We start from the raw sequence: 17907 nt of genomic DNA, 5'->3' as shown, positions 1-17907 counted from the left end.
ACACACCCTTACTTCTTCTTTATTTTGCTTTTCTCTCTTCCTCCTCTTCTCTTTTCTTCCCCTTTTCCCTTTCTTTCCTTTACACCCGTCATTTCCTCCCTCTGCCCCGCTCTCTGCCCTCTCCCAGCTGTCCTCGGCCCTGCTGTTTGACGCCGTTTATGCCGTGGTGACCGCGGTGCAGGAGCTGAACCGGAGCCAGGAGATCGGCGTGAAGCCCCTGTCCTGCGGCTCGGCCCAGATCTGGCAGCATGGCACCAGCCTCATGAACTATCTGCGCATGGTGAGGGGCGGCTGGGGCCCCGCAGGCCACGCCCAGCCTGGGGGATGGGGGGATACTGTTCAGGGCCCCTGTCCTCCAGGTCCCCTCGGGACACTACAGCCCCAGGTGAAACAGCCATCTGCAGTGACCCCATCTGGGGATCATGGGTCACATTTGTCCCCTAATCCCTAAAAATCACTGAGAATCTACAGCAAGTTTGTTTACAAGGCAGTGGCCCTTGTGCCTCAGACTATTAGAGGGTCCCTGGATTCCAGGCTTGGCATTTGTCCCCTTGGCTCAGAAGCGGTCCCTGCAAAGCTCTGCATAAACGGGGATGGATAATGCTGCCGCAGACCGTGATCCCTGCAGTCTCAGCGCTTCTGGCTTGGTGCTGGCTCTCCCCAGTGTTCTCCCAGCCATGAGGCCTCTGGTGAGATGGACAGGGATTCCCGCCCACAAAGAAGCCATCACCAGGCAGAGAAGCCTGGTGCACAGTGGCTGGGATTTTGCATTTAGAGTCAGATCATCCTGACTTTTTGCAAGCTGGAGTGGGTGAGCAGCTGCCCAAGGAGGATAAATGCTATTCACAGCCAGAGGCGTGGAGGAGGAGCTCAGGGGGACCCGAGCTCGAGCTGGCATCTTGGCATTGTGTTGGTTTATGCAGCAGCTGCGAGGTCATTGGGTGTGCAGCCTCCTTTCCTCCTCAAGCCCTGGCCAAGTCTGAATTGGTTCCAGAGACATCACTTTCATAGGCTTGAGACCCTGTGGCCAAGAGGTAGACAGAGAATGCATCCTGATGGCTTCCCCTTTCTGGCGCATACCTAGCTAGCACAATGAGATGCTTGCTTGGGGCCACTTGGAACGCGGGGCCTAGTTGGTGCTGTAACTCACTCTCTCTTGGACAGGTAGAATTGGAAGGTCTCACCGGCCACATTGAATTCAACAGCAAAGGCCAGAGGTCCAACTATGCCTTGAAAATCTTACAGTTCACAAGGAATGGTTTTCGGCAGGTAAGGCTAGCTGTGCTGCTGTGGTGGTGGATCCCTCCTCCTTTTCCCTTTCCCTGTCCCCAGCCCATTCCTCCTTGGCACTCAGGATGGCCTCCTGTGCTCAGCCATCCCCAAGAGCAACAGGCTGTGTCCTGGGCAAGGCTCCCCACAGGCACTGGCTTCCCTCCTTCCTGCACCAGGATCAGCCAGCGTGGTCAGGAACCGCAGCCCCAGCAGAATACCAAGAGGGAGGCAACTGTGCCTTATGCCGGGAGAGAGGAGGCAAGGGGGCGTCACGGAAGGAGGCCTTTCCACTGTTTGGTTTATTCTGCTCCCTGAATCTCGCCCTAACCTTGGAACCAGTGTTAGATTCCAGGTTGCTTGCCGGTCACGCACAGATCAGATCCCATGGGGGCTGAGGAACCCCTTCAGCATTAGAATGGATGGCCAGCTCTCTCTTGTCAGCTCTTTTCTGACCAACCCATCCCCTGCCCCCCGCCATCCCAATCACACCCCTCCTCTCCTGTCTGCTGCCTGTGTACTCCGTCAGCTCAGGGATGCTTTGTCCGCTGGAGCTCCTTACAAGTCCCTACTCCTTTCTCATTCTCCTCCATTAACCTTCTCATTCTCTTTTCCTCTGATTCTCCTACATCAGAGGAAACAGAGATTCTGGCAGTCTCTTCAAGTACCTCTCTGAAGGTCTCCCAATTTCACCATCACCCTAATAATCAGCTCTTTATTCTTAGTGTATCTTTTCTCCATCCTTAAAAAAAGCTTGAGAGATAGGGAATGATGCACTAATTAGAGCAAGAAGCAGACATATTGAAGAGTTTCCTGACTATCAGTGTCTGAACAAGGGAATGTACCACTGAAGGGGTGGCAGAATCATTGTCTTCTTCATCATCATCTTCACCACCTCCACCATCATCACCTTCACCGCCTCCACCATCATCATCTTCACCACCACCACCATCATCATCTTCACCACCACCACCATCATCTTCACCACCTCCACCATCATCTTCACCACCTCCACCATCATCATCTTCACCACCACCACCATCATCATCTTCACTGCCTCCACCATCATCATCATCATCATCATAGGGGCCTTCATTCATTAAGCTCTTACCATGGGCCATATACCACATTAAGGGTATCATTTTTGTTTTCTCATTTAATCCTACAATGTAGGTGCCTTTTACTAGTCCCCATTTTATAAGAGAGGAAACTGAGGCTTTAGGAGACTGACTGACTTGGCCTTGGGCAGTGGCAGCTGGTTCTGAACCCAAGGACCTCTGACTCTGCAGCCCAAGTTCTTAACCATTATGACCAATTATGCATCAGAATCACGGTGGTAATTTGTTAAAAATGCAGATTTTTAGACTCTACCCACAGGAATCTGATTAGGTAGACCTAGCAGAGGGCCCAGGGTGCACCATCAGGCACCAAGGTGGTCCTCGTGGCACCATGGGCTGCGCTGGGAGGCCCATCACATCTGCATCCTGCCACTCCATCCCTGTGTCTGCAAGGCTTGGGTTCTGCCCTCTCCGGAGCTACATGATCTTTAAGCAATGACAACAGCTATCGTTTGTCATAACGTCCCGAATGGGGCCAGCGTTAGGTAGGTGGCCAGAAACTATGGGATGGAGTATCACAAAATGTTCGTTTCGTTTATGTGACAAATCACGTATTGAGCCCGCCCTACGTGTCAGGCACTGTGCTGGGCATGGAAGAATCAGAACCGGAGAAGCACAGTGCCCGCATGGAGAGGGTCCACTGTCTGGCCAGGGAGACCGACGTGGAAAAAATAAGTACAATTTGGGGTTATTAAACTCAAATCGTGCCCTCGGGCTCATAATTCCTGGAACAAACGAAGCCGCCAGCCTGTAGAAAAATTGTCAGGCAGACTTTCTGAGTCCCAGTGTGCCTGGGGGATGTGAAGGGAAGAACATTCATTCATTTTTTTTCAGTGTGTATCTTTTGAGTTCCTACAGTGTGCCAGGCTGGCTTCTAGGTGCGAGTTAAAAATGGGCACAATTTCTGCTTTCCGGGAGCCTGTGTTCTAGGAGGAGACGGGCAGCAGGCAAACAAGTACTTACGTAGTACATCAGCAGCGTAAGTGCTACCGGCAACGTAAAACAGGGTCAGGGAGGGAATGATGGGGAGACACTGTAGTTGGGAGAGCAGTGCTCGTGCCAAGGCCAGATCTACTCCTGTAGAAAACCCAGGCTTGGGCTTGGAAAAGCTCCTTTGGCCCTCAGCCCTGCTTTCTGACGCTCCCGGAAACAGCCCACTTCCATCAGGCGACACCTGCAGTGGCAGAGTTGGCCGGTGGCCCTGATTCCACCCTCTACTTGAAAAACAGCTCATCAGACCTAGAGTACCGCTTCACCTTAACTCTGCTTCTCCACCGGCCGTCACTCAGGCTGGCTCTCCCAGCTGCCTGAGTCATCAGGAAACAGCACCTCCAGCCACCAGCACCCACCCCTTAGCCCCACCGAGGGAATTCTGCCCTGGGGCGTCCTGCGCAGTGGCTGCTGCTCCTTCTTCCGCAGCACGTGCTACCGGTGGAGGACAGGACTTCTCAAACCCAGTGTGCACAAGAATGCCCATCGGTGCTTAAGATGCACATTCCTAGACCCCCACAGCTATAAATTCTGAGTTAGTAAGGCGAGGTGCATTCCAGGCGTTGCATCTTCTTAACTAGCACCCGGATAGATGATTATAATGCTGGTGGTCCGCAGGCTACCCTTTGACAAATATGTACCAGTAGATGTTAGCCAACTGCAGCTTCTACGCATAGAATTTCTTCCTGACCTCCCTGTATCCCACCCCCATCTTTCTGCGCTAATGTTGAATTAATAGACTCTGTTGCAGAAGTGACCGTTAAAGAAGTTGGTGTTTTTGACCTTCAGCTACCCTAAGGGACACAACATCCTTGATTGGACGTGTAAAGTGGATTGCAATCATCCTCTTTATTACCCATTTTTCTTCAGCAAATCTGGTGACCGTCCTGCTGCTTTCCGGTCCGACTCACGTTCCGTGAGTCGCAGTGAAAACCGTGCAGGATGTATCACAGGGCACAGATGTAGCCTTGCAGCGCTGGTCCCCAGGTCCCATCCCAATCACCGGCCCAATCTTTGCCTCTTGACAGGTGTCCTTCCCCTGCTTATTACAGGATGAAGGAATGGTTTGGGGAGTGATAATTACTTGGGTTTCTCCATCCAAGGTGATGCTGGCAGGGGAGGAGAGGCTGACAAGGAGCAGGGGAAGTAGTGTCTTTCAGTGGACCAGTTGTTCACCAGACACCACCTGGGCGCTTTACGCAGGTCACTTCTCATCTGCAGGACAGCCCTTCAAGGTGGACAAACGCGCCTTTCACAAATCAGGAACCTGAAGCTCAGAGGTGGTAAGGAGCTCGGCCCAAGTCCATGAGAAGCAAGGACTTTGGGCAGAGCTGAATTCACACGCGGGCTTGTCCCACTCCAAAGCCATGGGCCTCCCCCTCTTGGCTTTTCTTCACTTTCTTTGTATCTCTAAGCCCCCAAAGCAAAACACTTTTCCTTGCTGCCACCTGCTACCGACCAGGACGGCTCCTGGCTCCCAGGGACCTGCTGGGTTAGGCTTTCTTTAGTAATGGCATCTTCTCATTTGGATTTGGTTTTTTGCTTTTTCTCCCTGTCTGGGCGAGTGACTATTAAGAGCTAGGTCTGATTATTTAGAAAGCACCACGCAGGGACCCAGTGGGTTGTAATTGGTAAATGTCTGAACCAAATACCATATTCCCTGCCAGTGACTGATTAAGGGATTATTACCATTTTAAAAACAGTCTTTTAGAATTTAGGGGGGTTTTTTTTTGTTTTTTTTTTTTACCATTTAAAAAATTACTGTTTTGATTCTGCTCAGAGAGGGTTTTCCATCTTGGGACTCTGTGGAGCTTCCATTGGAGTCTGTTTGGGGAAAAATGTGCCCTGTGATGCTCCGTAAGTGACATTTCTGAACCTGGGCCAGGTTCGCCAGCTCCATCCCCCAGTTTTTGCCTGTGTGAGATCTCCCATCTCCACCCCATGTTCTCCCTCCCCACCCCCCAAAAGATGTCCTCAGTGGTGTTGGAGTAGGAAAAAAATCTTCCTTCTTAATTTGGGAGAAATCTTACTTGAAAGAGGCAAGGGAAAGGGGGAGCAAAGCATTACAGAGCCCTTAGTTTTCTTCATTTTAACTTGGTTTAAAGATCAGAGGTTCTGAGCAGGCCCCCAGCGACTTTGTTAGGACTGTAATAAGATGAGCACACCTTTCATCTGAGGATCGGAAATGGCTTAACAGGCTCTAATTAAGCCTTCGGGAGAGGGAGGGACAAGGCAAGGGGAGGGGGGTTGTCTAGCTAAAGATGCAAAACTAACCTTTTCCATCGGCTCACTGTGTGTTGCAGTGGGGTACCGAAACCTTCTTCCTCTGTGCAGTGGAGATGGTAACCCCACGACATTTGGCCTGGCTAAGCTCAAGGATTATGGAAACTAGGTTTGCACAGCACTCTTTTCTGCTTGCCTGTGGTTACATAGAAAGGTGGCCCTGTTGACATCATAATAAGAATGGCTACCATGTATTGGATGCACTGTGCTGGGGGGTGCACTTAAAATTTCTCATCTTTTTATCAATCGTGCATGAAAGCTCCTCTCTCCATCTTGCAGGTAGAGACACAGAGACAGAGAGAGTTCAAGTGGTGTATCCTCATCCATACAGCTAATTAGTTCCAGGCTTAAGAACTGAGCCCACGTCTAGCTGTCTTCAAAGGCCTTGGTCTTTCCACTCTGCAGAATTGCCCAGAACATGTTGGAGGAGACCTTTGAGGCCTCCAGGTCTAATCTTCTGACCCAATGCAAGACTGTTCTCCACAGTGTCCCCGGGGGACATTTCCTTGAACATGTCCTGGGCTGGGAATTTCACCGCCTCCCCAGGGACACATTCCAAAGTCTTCCAGGCATTGAGTCAAAATCTGCCTCCCAATCCTCCCCCTTTAAGCAGCCCAGAATAACCAGCTTTCTCCTCTTTACCAGCTCTTCAAATATTTGAACATAGTGTGATTTCACTTCATTCATTCATTCTTTCCTGAAATTTAGCATAAGATTTTTTTTGAGCACCTACTTCCTGTCAAGGGCTGGAAACACAAGATAAATGAGTCATGGTTCCTTCCAGAACTCCTCATCTTTGGGAAAGGCAACAATGGCAGTCAGCAATCCCTGTCCAGGGCTTGCGTTGTCCTGTCCCTCTGATTTTTCTCCTTCCCCAAACAACGGCCCGTAGCTGTTCCCCATGCAACACAGCAAACATCTCTCTCACCACTAATGCTCTTTGGTTTGTCTGGGGCTCTAGTAAAACACGAGGCCCAAGTTAGGGACCAGGCTCCGGATGGCGCTGAGAGCTAAGAGCGCTGTGGGGGTTTCCCCTTCCTCACGCCAAACGCTCACTTTCTACTCACCATGCTGACTTGCTGACTGGAATTTGTTTTCAAACTTTTTGTTCATTCTGAACTCTGGGCCTTGGAGTCAATGAATTACTCCTAACCCCTACCAACAACATATACAGGGTTATTTTCATGTGAACTTTTCCTTAGACGATGGGTCCATTTAACTCTGTTCCCACGGAGATGGAGAGATTGGCAGAGCTGGCCTAGAGTGGGCGAGTAAAAAGCATGGTGAACGGATAGCCGTATTTAGTTTTCCAAAGCTGATACCAACCCAGCTTTTCAAGGGCCTGATTTCCTGGGCTGACTTGAGCGGGGTTCTAACCAGGAGCAGTGGGTAGACAAGATGGCTTTTGTGAGTCACCCGTGCAAACCAAGAACTCAAGGATACTGTGTCCTCTAGAAGGTTCAGGGAATCCGTCTCCAACTTCCCGAAGTCCTTGCAGGTCCCACCAGTTGCTGGGAGGACAGTGCTGCCCTCTTCCCTGATGGAAGCCCACATGCTGGCACACCTGCCCGCCTGCCGGGGAAGGTTGTTGGGTGGGATGGTCCAGGGTTTGTGGCAGCAGAACCAGCTTTGTTTGCACCACTGGCAGTGTAAAGGCAGCTACAATTCATATCCTGGCCCTCTGTGGCCGGAGCACCAGGAAGTGTCTTCTCTTGCTTTGATGGCAATTTTAGCAGACCTGTCCCCTCCTGTCCCCACCTCCAGACCCATCTCAAAAGCAAAGAACAATAGAAAACCCAAAAAACACACTGTCAGGTGAGAGTGTGCACTGCTGTTGCCTGCACATGGCATTGAGGGAACAGCGAGGAGGGCATCACACTCTCTATGGACAGGTCCCCCTGCTGCCAGCATCTGCACCCTGTCCCGCAGCCCCTCACAGTGTGAGCCTTTGGGAGACATGCGCTAACAAGAATAACCGGTAAGGTTCAGACAGGTTGCCAGTCGGGGCAGCTGCTCTGGGAGCACCGTGGTTGCTACTATCTAATACATTTTCAGTCCGAGGAAGGAGTTTACCATAAATATGCAGATCCTTCGAAGCTGCCTTTGTGAGTCCTGGCTCAGAGCACTGGAGTGGGGTTTGATTGCTGGAAATCGAGAGTGCCAGCTCCCCGGCTGGGGGGCTGTTTGGTGGGCCACTCCCAGCCACTTGGCCTTTGATGAGGAAATTCTGAGGCAGCGGATTCCCAGGTGGAGGGAGGGGGAAAAAGAGATCAGATCAGTGGTCTGGGGGCTGCTTTGAAGGTGACAGAGAAGTCACTTATTTCTTCCTTTTTATTAAGGAGCCGGGAATAGGGGAATTGGCTCGTGGTTTAGAATGGCTGACAATATCTCACAGAATATCATAAATTCTTAGACTTGGAGGAGACCTGAAAGGCTATCGAGTCCAGCTTTCCCACTGGAGAATGCAGACGGGGATGTCATTCCTGGGCTGAAAACCTCACGGCGGCTCCCGTTTGCTTTCAGGGTAAATGGCAGCTCCACAGCAAGGCTGTCACGTGCTGGGCCCTGCCTACTTTTTTTTCTTAGTTTTTTATTATTGGAGTATAGTCAGTTACAATGTGTCAATTTCTGGTGTACAGCCCTGCCCACTTTTGAGCCTCCTCCCGTGCCACCCCGCACGCCCTACCGCAGCGATGCTAGGGCACACACCAGGCTGTCTGACGCCCCGTGCCTGTCCCCTCACCCCCATGCCCAGCCAGCCACTCCTGCTCACGTCTCCCGAGTTCGGATCATCAAGCCCCTCCTTAGGGAGTCTTCCGGTGCCCCTTTTAACTGCTCCCTGTGCCTGCCTCTACTGTAGCATGCTCGCACTGCTGTCCCTCCAGGCTTGGGGACTCCTTGAGTACCAACCCAGCACCGCCCAGCTGGGTCTGGGCTCAGCATGGGCCGGGAGAAAGGGTACACCTCTGAACAAGGACTAGTGTGCACAGAGCTTTGGTTCTGGGACCTGGGGCGTGTGTGGGGAGCCCCAGGGACCGAGGATTTTGTCAAGACTTTTCCAAAGCCACTGCTCCCCGTTTGTTCAAGAGAGATTCCACATGACAAGCCTCCTGATTGGCAACTGGAATTTGAAAATCGGAGTGGAAGGCCCCTCAAATCTTTGATACATTGCTCCCTTCCCATTGGCTTTCCATTCTCTAACAGCGGTACGCCTCTGGTTAATTAAAAGTCTATTAAGTACCTCCTCCTGTGAGGGCATCTGGCTCTCCTGGTCACCCCTGGGATGACTGACAGCCAGGAGGCAGATGAGCTGGCTTTGGAAAGGTGTCACCTGAGGGCCTTCTCTCCTCCTGCTTCCCTTGGCCCACAGACTTCTAGCTCTTTCTCCCAAAGCACAGGGACTTCCGGCTTATCAGCTTTGATGGAAAATTCACTGGCTGCAGAAGCTTATTCACGCATCAGCCGGCAAACAAATTAGAGCTACTTGTATTTTCAAAAGGGGGGCTGCTTGTGGGCAGAGGAGCAGGGTTTGAAAGTGCTGCGTTTTAAATATATTTCTTGTAATATGCCCGATCACGCATCCTGCCTGAGCTCAGCCTGGGGAAGTTTGCCAGTTCTGAGTGATGACTTCCCGCGCCTCTGCAGCCAGCTCATGCCTGGGAGAGCTGGAAGGGCTGAGCTGCCAATTTAGTCTCATGAAGCAGCTCTGATGAGATGCGGGGCAGGCCCCAGGCCAGAGGTGTGGAGGAGCGAAGGCAGGCAGGCCAGGAGGAGGGGAAAACCCAGGGAGATGAGAGGGAGCTGTGGCAGGGGCAGGCACCATGGGAACGAGGAAAGACTCAGGCTGAGCCCCAGCATTCCGCCACTCTGTGCTTCCTCAGTAAAATAGAGATGATGGTCATAATAATATCTGCTTTATGTGCATCATCAAATTATTGTGAGAACAAAATGAAATATTTTTTTATAGCTGTGCCTTGAGGATTCTACTCTGTTGTGCAAATTTTAGTTCTGTTGTCTCTGGTGGAGATGTCTGTCCATATAATTCTCTATCTTTGCATGCGGTATTTCCTGGAACCTCGCTTCTCGCCTAGTTCAGGGCAGAGAGAAAGACAAAGCAGGACTGAGCCATATGCTCACGTCACTCCTGCTGGAACTCCAGAGCCCCGCAAGAGGGATGAGGGGCCAGCCCATGCCAGCCATGCTCGCTGGGAATAAATTCTGCCAGCTGGCCCGTCCCTGCTTCGGGATGGGTTTCCCTGCAGCCCTCCCCCACCTCTCCTTCTCTTTCCTCCATCCCTAACATGGCAGTATCCCAGTTCCTCTTTGCAGTGGCTCTGGGTGAAGGTGAAAACCAGAAGTCGTGGCTGTACTCCTGGGAGAGTCCACAGTGGCACTGCCCATAGTGGAGCTGCTGATACCCCCAACTAAAAGCTCCCCATCCTTCCAGAGCACAAGGAGGCCCAGCCACACACCATGTCCCACCTGCAGCCTACATCCATCTAGGAGCAGCGAAGGGCCATCCTCAGTCCATCCCTAGAAGCCCAGTGATGCACCTTCCCCCTGCCCTCCAGCATTCCACTGACGCCTGCTGGATGGGCAGCGAACAACTTCCTTCAGCCCAGATGCTTTGTTAGAATCACTAGTTCAATTGGCATCTGCCTCTCAGAGCTCAAAGTTGTGTGTTATTAGTACGACTGCTTCCCCAAGATACTTCCGCACCCAGCGAGCTTAACAAATGAAGCCGGGCACTCTCCATGCCCTGACTGTGCCTCGTGCATTGGCAGTAATTTTCCTGTAAGATGAAAATTCTCGAGCACGCCTGAGCTCTCTGATAAATTCTCTCCTCAGCAGCTAATTTGAAATACCTTCCATCTTCTGGAGGTGAGAGAGGGCTGTGCAGCTGAGTCTTCCTGTTTACAGGCTCTGCCGTGCATTCACCCGATGCTAGTTTGATTACCTTCCAAAATGTTTAGAAGAGCGTCTGGGAGATCTTTTGACCGCACAAGAAAAAGAGGAAGTTGAGATGTAGGTGAAAGAAATGATCAAAATCTGGACTTCTGTCCAAGAAATTTCCCTGCCCTGCTCAGGGAAATTTAACTCCTAATGCCCTAAGCTAGCTGGAGAGTCTGTTAGATCCCTGAGAGTGTCACCGGGGATTGGTATATTTAGCCAGCGCCGAGTGGAGTGAAGCGAGCTCCGCTCCTGCCCTAGACGATATTTATGTTTCACCAGAGTCCCTGAAAAGAGTCACCACCGTCAGTTTGTTCTCTTTGGCGGGAGGAGTGGTGAGGGCTTGACCAAATTCCACTTCACATCCCAGAGGTTGGGGCTGCGGAATGGAAGTCTGGGCACATCTGGGCAAGAGCCAAGCATTCAAGTGCAGACAAGTACCACTGATCCTCATTACTTGCAGGTTCCGTATTTGCCAGCTGGTCTACTCTCTAAAATCCATTTCTGACCCCAGTTCAGTACTCATGGCGCGCTTCGCAGACATGCACAGAGCAGTGAAAAATTTGAGTGGGTCGCCGGGCATGTTCCCAGCTGAGGTCAAACGAGGGGAGGCTCTGCCTTGTTCTTTAGTCTCGTGCTGTAAACAAGTATCCTTTTCACGATTTCTTCAGTGTCATGTCTTTTTTCACATGTTTGTGCTTTTTCTTGGCGATTTCGCTGTTAAGATGACCCCGCCCCCCATGCTTAATTTCTGAAGTGCTGTCTAGTAGTGTTCCTAAGTGCAGGAAACTGGGGTGTGCCTTACAAAGAAAATACAGGTGTTATAAAAACATTATTCAGGCATGACTTGGAATGCATTTGTTCAAAATTAATGAATCAACAGCATATATTAAATGTCTATCAGCGGAAACACACATAAAACAAAGTTATGTGTTGATTGGTTGATGAAAATATTGTGACCAGAGGCTCTTAGGAACCCAGCCGTTTTTCCCTTAGGAGCAGTGGTTCAATCTCCCCTGATTCAGTGTTTGTGGATACTTTATAGAACATTAACTACCATGAATAATGAGAATGCACTGTAATGAGTTCAGCCAGGAGAGAAGACCAGGAATGAGCAAACCTAATGAATGGCTGAAGTTCTCCCACAGTGGCCTTTCTGCACTTGTTAACCCACACCTCTGCTCTCTTGTTTCCTCACACTGTCCAAGGACCTCATCTACCCTCCTTGATACCCTGACCTTCCTCCTGATTCCCCTGACGTAGAAGTAGAATCGAGATCCTACTCTCTTGGGGCTGAAAGGATTAGTAAAGGTCCTCTGATCAAATGCTTAGATTCTTGCAAATGTGTTCTCATGAAGTAGCATCTGGGCTTAAATGCCTCCAGCGTCGGGAGACTCACTACCTCTAGGGACAGCATATTCCATCACAGAAAGTTCGCGCTGTTAGAATGTTTCTCTATCTATTGGATGGAGTTCTTTCTTTCTCCTTTGGTCCTTAGTTCTGGTTCTTGGGTTCACACGTGTATTTCATCCTTCCCATGACTGCCTTTCACTTTTCCTTCTAGCATGTGGTTTCAGTCTCTTTCCCTTCCTGGTCCGTATACTTGGCACACACTCCAGGTAGTCTGTGCTCCACCTAAGGAGTGCTGCCTGGAACAGGGTGCGATATTCCAGACGTGGTCTGAGCAGAGGAACACTCTCTTCCCTTGCATCATACCTGCCACTGAATGGGTGCTCAGAAAATACCAGTTGCATTGAATAATAAGGTGCTAACACTTTGAGATTTATTTCTGTGTTAACCAAACTCAGCATCTTCGCTCTCAGACTAGGCTCTTTCATGGAGGGACGCCAGGTATCAGCCACGGGGCTCAGAGAGAGCTGTCCCCTTGCAGGTGGGAGAGGGTCCCTCCCGGCACCCCTCTCGTAGGTGGCCATCTGTTTCACCTTCATGCCTGGGCAGCTGAGCTTCCGGTGCCCCCCTCCCGTCTCCTCCCGAGTCCTCTCTGTGTCGTCCCTCTCAGGCCTGTCTCTCCCTGGCTTTGCCCCAAAACCCTTTGAAGAACTATACCCCATTATAAATCCACCTGGCGTCTTCAGGAATTCATGTTGGAGCTGGAAGGGGCTAGATGAGATCCTTCTTTTGTAGGTAAAATAACTGAAGATGAAAAAGAAGGGACTCGCCCAAAGGAATTTCATAATTCAATTCAACAGATACTTATCGATCACCCATCCTGGGCCAGGCACTATCCTGGGAGCGGGAATGACAAAGGGGAATTTATTAATGCAATTGTCAAATATTTACTAAGCATTGATTCCACACAAGGCATTAGGGATATGTGAGGAGTAAGACAGAGGCTCATCAGTCAGGGAATGTATTTTCTAGTGGGGGAAATGGACTTGAAACAAATAATTATCTAAATAATTGCATGAAATAGATAATTATCTAAATGATTGCATGTTGAGTGCTACAAAGGAGAAACTCAGGGCGTTATGGGTGAGTCCCTATGATGGTGACGCACTGAGTCAGAGGTTGGGAAAGGCATTCCCAAGGAGGTGACATTCAGGCCAAAGGCTGATGGATGGCTGGGCATCCCCAAGTGAAGGGGAGTGTATGAGCCCAAACAAGAGCTCCCAGCCTGATGGTCATGGGCGGGATTTGAGACCAGAGCCAGTCAGGAAGTCGGAATTCCTGACGCTTTTCTTTTTCCACTGTACCCCACTGTCCCCTTCTGCAGGCTTTATTTAAATGTCCTCATCTAAATACATAAGTCAGAGTCGAAGACAAAGGAAAGCAAAGACTGACCTCAGGGATGGGGACTCTCAGGCGGGAAAGCTTAACGGCAAATACCAATGGATAAGGAATAACAGTTCAGATGTTTACCAGATGTTTAACTGCATATCCACAGCCCAGGAAAATTAATATCTTGGGGGCAGTGCCGCAGAGTGGACCTGCCTAGGATCGAATCTGAATCAACTATGGAACTTTGGGCAAAGAAACCTCACCTCTTGGAGCCTCAGTTTTCTAATCTGCAAAACAGGGATGATAGCTGTACCTCCCTTACAGTGTGGCTGGGAAGATTAAATTAGATGACAAATGTAAAGCATTTAGTCCAGTATTTAGCACACAGTAAATGTTCAAAAAGATCTGCTTGTATGGTTTTCTTGTAGTTAGTCTTTAGTTACAAGTGACCGGGATAGGAGTTCACTGATGCCAAAAATACATTTATGGAGCATCAGCCGTGTTCTAGGTACTCTGTGAGGTGCTGGTTATAGATCAGTGAACAGGTAAGGTGTCCAGATGCCTGGCACCAGGCATGTTCATCCTTTTTGAGCATGACTTGCATTTAGGTTGCAATCCAGGCGGCACATTAACACCCACCTACACATAATTGAAACCAAAGCTTATGAAACAATAGTTGCCCCCGCTCTGTGGATTGCACTCTGATCTATTCTAGACACATATTTCATTTTCAAAATGCAGGTCTTGACCTACTAAATTGATTTCGTAACCCACTAATGGGGAGCAGCCACAGCTGAACAAAACACTGCCGTAGACCAGCTCAGCTGAAGGTTGAAGAAGCCCAGGGAAAGCTCATTCGATATGGCGTCCCTGCGGCTTTTCCTGGGCTTAGCTTCTGATCTCTTACCTTTGGCATTTGCCACTGTTGTCCTCTGAACCCGAGTTTTCACAGTATTCTGCATGTAAGTACATATTTTGTGCTAGAAGAATATTTTGGCTGAAAGAATGGGGTCTTCAGCCAACATCAACATCTCCCTTTGTTCCCCAGATCAGCCCCTCAGGCACCAGCTGTTCCTCACAACCCAGTCTCCCATGTGAACTAAACTTCTACGACTGGAGACACTGGATTTAAATTCAATAAACATTTTGTTCCTTCATGCCAGGGGTTCACCGTGGAGGCTTACATTACAAACCCTTTCCCTGGTCGTACATCAAGGCACAGACCCGTACTACAGAGACTCTAAACTGTGCTCAGTCTCAGTTCCTGGGGTCTCCAGCCCCCGTGATTCTGATCCACACCAGACTGTCGTTTTTCCTGCCTATAGATTGAAACGAGCTCTGTGCCCTCGAGGAGACACTAGGGCATTATTGTAGGTGTTCTTCCGAATGAGAACTTTAACTATGAATCCTGCTCCTGAGGTTAAAACACGTGAGTCATTGGTTATGGCTGGTCCAACTTCGGACGGCCCTAGAGAACAAGGATCTGGAATAAAAAGCTTGCATTTGGTTGTAGGCTTTTAAACTTTTTTTTTTCCATTTTTTAAATTGAAGTATAGTCAGTTTACAATGTTGTGTCAGTTTCTGGTGTACAGCATAATTTTTCAGTCATACATATACATACATATATTCCTTTTCATATTCTTTTTCACTATAGGCTACTATAAGATATTAAACACCGTTCCCTGTGCTATACAGGAGAAACGTGTTATTTATCTGTCCTACGTATAGTAGTTAGCATCTGCAAATCTCGACCTCCCAATTTATCCCTTCCCACTCTTTTTCCCCTTTGGTAACCATAAGTTTGTTTTCTATGTCTGTGAGTCTGTTTCTGTTTTGTAAATAAGTTTGTGTCTATCTTTTTAAAAATATTCCACAAATAAGTGCTATCATATGATATTTTTCTTTCTCTTTCTGGCTTACTTCACTTAGAATGACGATCTCCAGATCCATCCATGTTGCTGCAAATGGCATTACTGTATTGTTTTTTATGTAGGCCTTTAAACTTTTGATCTGTGATCGCCTCATATCAGCCCAACAAGAGGAGAAGGGAAGAAAGACTAACCACCCTTATCTTATAGGTAGCAAAACTGGCTTCCCAAGGCCACATGCAAATGGCAGGGTGGAATTTGACTTCTGGTCAGCTGCATGTCCACCAGATGGACGATAGTAGTATTATCTTAGGTTCCCATGGTTTATTATGGCTCATCAAAAGCCATCATACACACTAACTCAGTTGATTATCAATAGCAATGCTGTACAACGGACAGGCAGATTCATTTATTTCTATTTTTCAGATGAGAAAGATTCAGAGAGGTTAAGTGACTTGCTCAAGGTCACACAGCTTACGCAAAGGAGTTAAGAAAATGTGTGTCTTCTGGCTCCCTCCCTCTGTGCTAAGCCCCTAAGAAACTACCGTTTGCCTTGACCAGGCTCACTCTTGGGGACTCTTGTAGCTGACACCCTTCAGGGCTATGTTCACCGAAGAACAGGTTCACAGTGATCAGAGAGGTATATGGAAGGCCCAGGTCTTAAGGTTGGGGTAGCTTGTACCTGCCCTGACCCGACCAGATGGTATAGTAGCAAATAGAATGTGAGTTCAAATTCCAGTTTCATCCCCTATTAACTGTAATTCTCAGCTAGCTGCTTGACATCTCTGAGTTTCAGTTTTATTCATTCATCATTCAACAAAAATTTGTATGAGGTGCCTGCATTAAGCATTTTTATTGCTGTCCGAAGTGCCTGCATTTCTTAGGTGGGAGTACTGAGAGGATTATTATGCAGAATCAGGGAAATTTATGTAAACAAACCATGTGACTAAGTGCCCAGCCTGCAGAGCTGATCAGTAAGTGTTCGTGAAGTCCTGATTCTGGAGCAGAAGGACTTGCCGGGCCTTGGAGTTATGTCAGCCTGTCTGCAAGCTGGATCCTGGCAGCACTGAGTGCAGAGATCATCTCAACGCACATAAAGTATTAAATGTTATAGAGCCGTGCGCCTACCCACGGAGGCAGGTACAGATGTGAGAAGGTCCCTCAGGCTGTTCAAAATGAGTCCCTTTCTACCTCGTTGGGAGAGAACAAAGCGGAATGACAACCCTGAGTGATTCCAGGGGGAGCAGGAGGCGTGTGGCTGCTCTGGGCTGGACCGCCCAGCTCAGGCGACTGCGGAGCGCTCTCCGTCAGCGCACAGGGAGAAAGACAAGCGCTGAGCAATGGCCTCATTAGTGAATGTAGACTGACGGCCAGAGACAGATGTTTTAAAGGAAGAGAATGTGGTTCGGGAAGAAGTTTGACTTTGGGAGTTAAAGGAGAGGTCCTGGAGGTAGTGATTTACAACCTGAGGACTGAGGGATACACATAAACTGGACCAGGGTTTGGAAAACTTCTTTATTATTATTATTTGCAGGGGGAAAGGTAATTAGGTTTTATTAGTTATTTTTAGAAGAGGTGCTGGGGATTGAACCCTGGACCTCGTGCATGCTAAGCACGGGCTCCACCACTTGAGCTATACCCTCCCCCCCTGGAAAACTTCTATAAAACACGCCCAGAGAGTAAACATTTAGACCTTGGCGGCTTTTCTGTTGTAGATGAACGTAGTCACAGACAGCGCATCAGTGAACGGGCGTGGCTGTGTTCCAATAAAACTTTATTTCCTGCAACAGGCGGCGGGCCGGATGGAGCCCATAGTCCGTGGTTTGCCAGCCCCTGAACTAGCTGAAGTAGGGCTTGAGGGGCAGGGGGCCGTGCAGCAGGGAGACTTCCAGACAGGAAATGGCGCGCACAGAGACCCCGGCAGGAAGGAGCTTGCTGCACTGGAACACGCAGTTGTGACCGGAGCACAGATAAAGCCGTAGAAGCTGGGCTGTGAGATGAACGTGGGGAGAGGCCCGCGGCCGGGCCTCGTGGGCCTGGTGGGCTGTGTTGAGGATTTTGGTCTCTGTCCTTCAACCGAAGTGGGAAAAGAATTGAAGAGTTTTCACCAGCGGTTGGTGTGATCGTCTTTGAGGTTTTTAGAGGCAGCTGGTTGCTGCTGTGTGGAGAACAGAACCAGGAGAGGTCCTAGGATCCTAGTCCAGGCAGGTTCGGTGGGAATTTGGACTAGGGTGGAGGCCAGGGAAGGGTGAGCCTCGGGATCATTAACTGACTTGCTCAGCGTCACCCAGCCCTGTGGACGAGGTGCTGGGTGCTAATGCGAGTCTCCAGACTGCAGGTGACCCGCCACCAGCTCTTTCAGGAAGCAGCGGAGGACGCCTGCGGTCAGGACCCCTGGGCAAGCATTGCTCACGGTGTGTTGCTGAGGGAGTGACCAGCTTGCTCACGCTGACGCAGGGTCACTCAGGCAGACCGAACGCAGGTCTCTGACACTCGTTCAGTGGTACAGCAGTTGCCCCTCCGAGGGACCACGGGTTGCCCCCATCAGTGTCACAGAGCCTGTTCACTAAACCCCCTCGGCTCATCAGGCCTTATCTGTGCTTTCCTTCCAGTAATTCTTTCAAGCTCCGTCTCCTGGTGGCTCACCCAGGGCTCCCAACACAGCTGCTGGAAGGACAAGTGCTCTTCGA

General features: G+C 49.7%; 1 protein-coding gene across 6 annotated transcripts in view; it reads left to right on the top strand.

Annotated features, from left to right (window-relative positions):
* The window catches only part of GRIK4 (glutamate ionotropic receptor kainate type subunit 4), a 387436-nt gene that overhangs the window by 289603 nt on the left and 79926 nt on the right, over nucleotides 1-17907 (top strand). For all 6 annotated transcript variants that reach the window (XR_004317018.1, XM_032472706.1, XM_032472703.1 and 3 more), the window contains 2 exons: nucleotides 128-280; nucleotides 1165-1269. Coding sequence is in view for 5 of the 6 variants with exons in the window: in XM_032472706.1 (XP_032328597.1) it covers nucleotides 128-280; nucleotides 1165-1269 (258 nt within the window). In the remaining variant the exon portion in view is untranslated. The remainder of the gene's footprint in view (nucleotides 1-127; nucleotides 281-1164; nucleotides 1270-17907) is intronic.

Source organism: Camelus ferus, chromosome 33 (assembly GCF_009834535.1).
Source record: "Camelus ferus isolate YT-003-E chromosome 33, BCGSAC_Cfer_1.0, whole genome shotgun sequence".
NCBI lineage: Eukaryota > Metazoa > Chordata > Mammalia > Artiodactyla > Camelidae > Camelus > Camelus ferus.
Note: the sequence above shows the minus strand (reverse complement) of the source record. Positions and strands in the feature narration are given on the sequence as shown.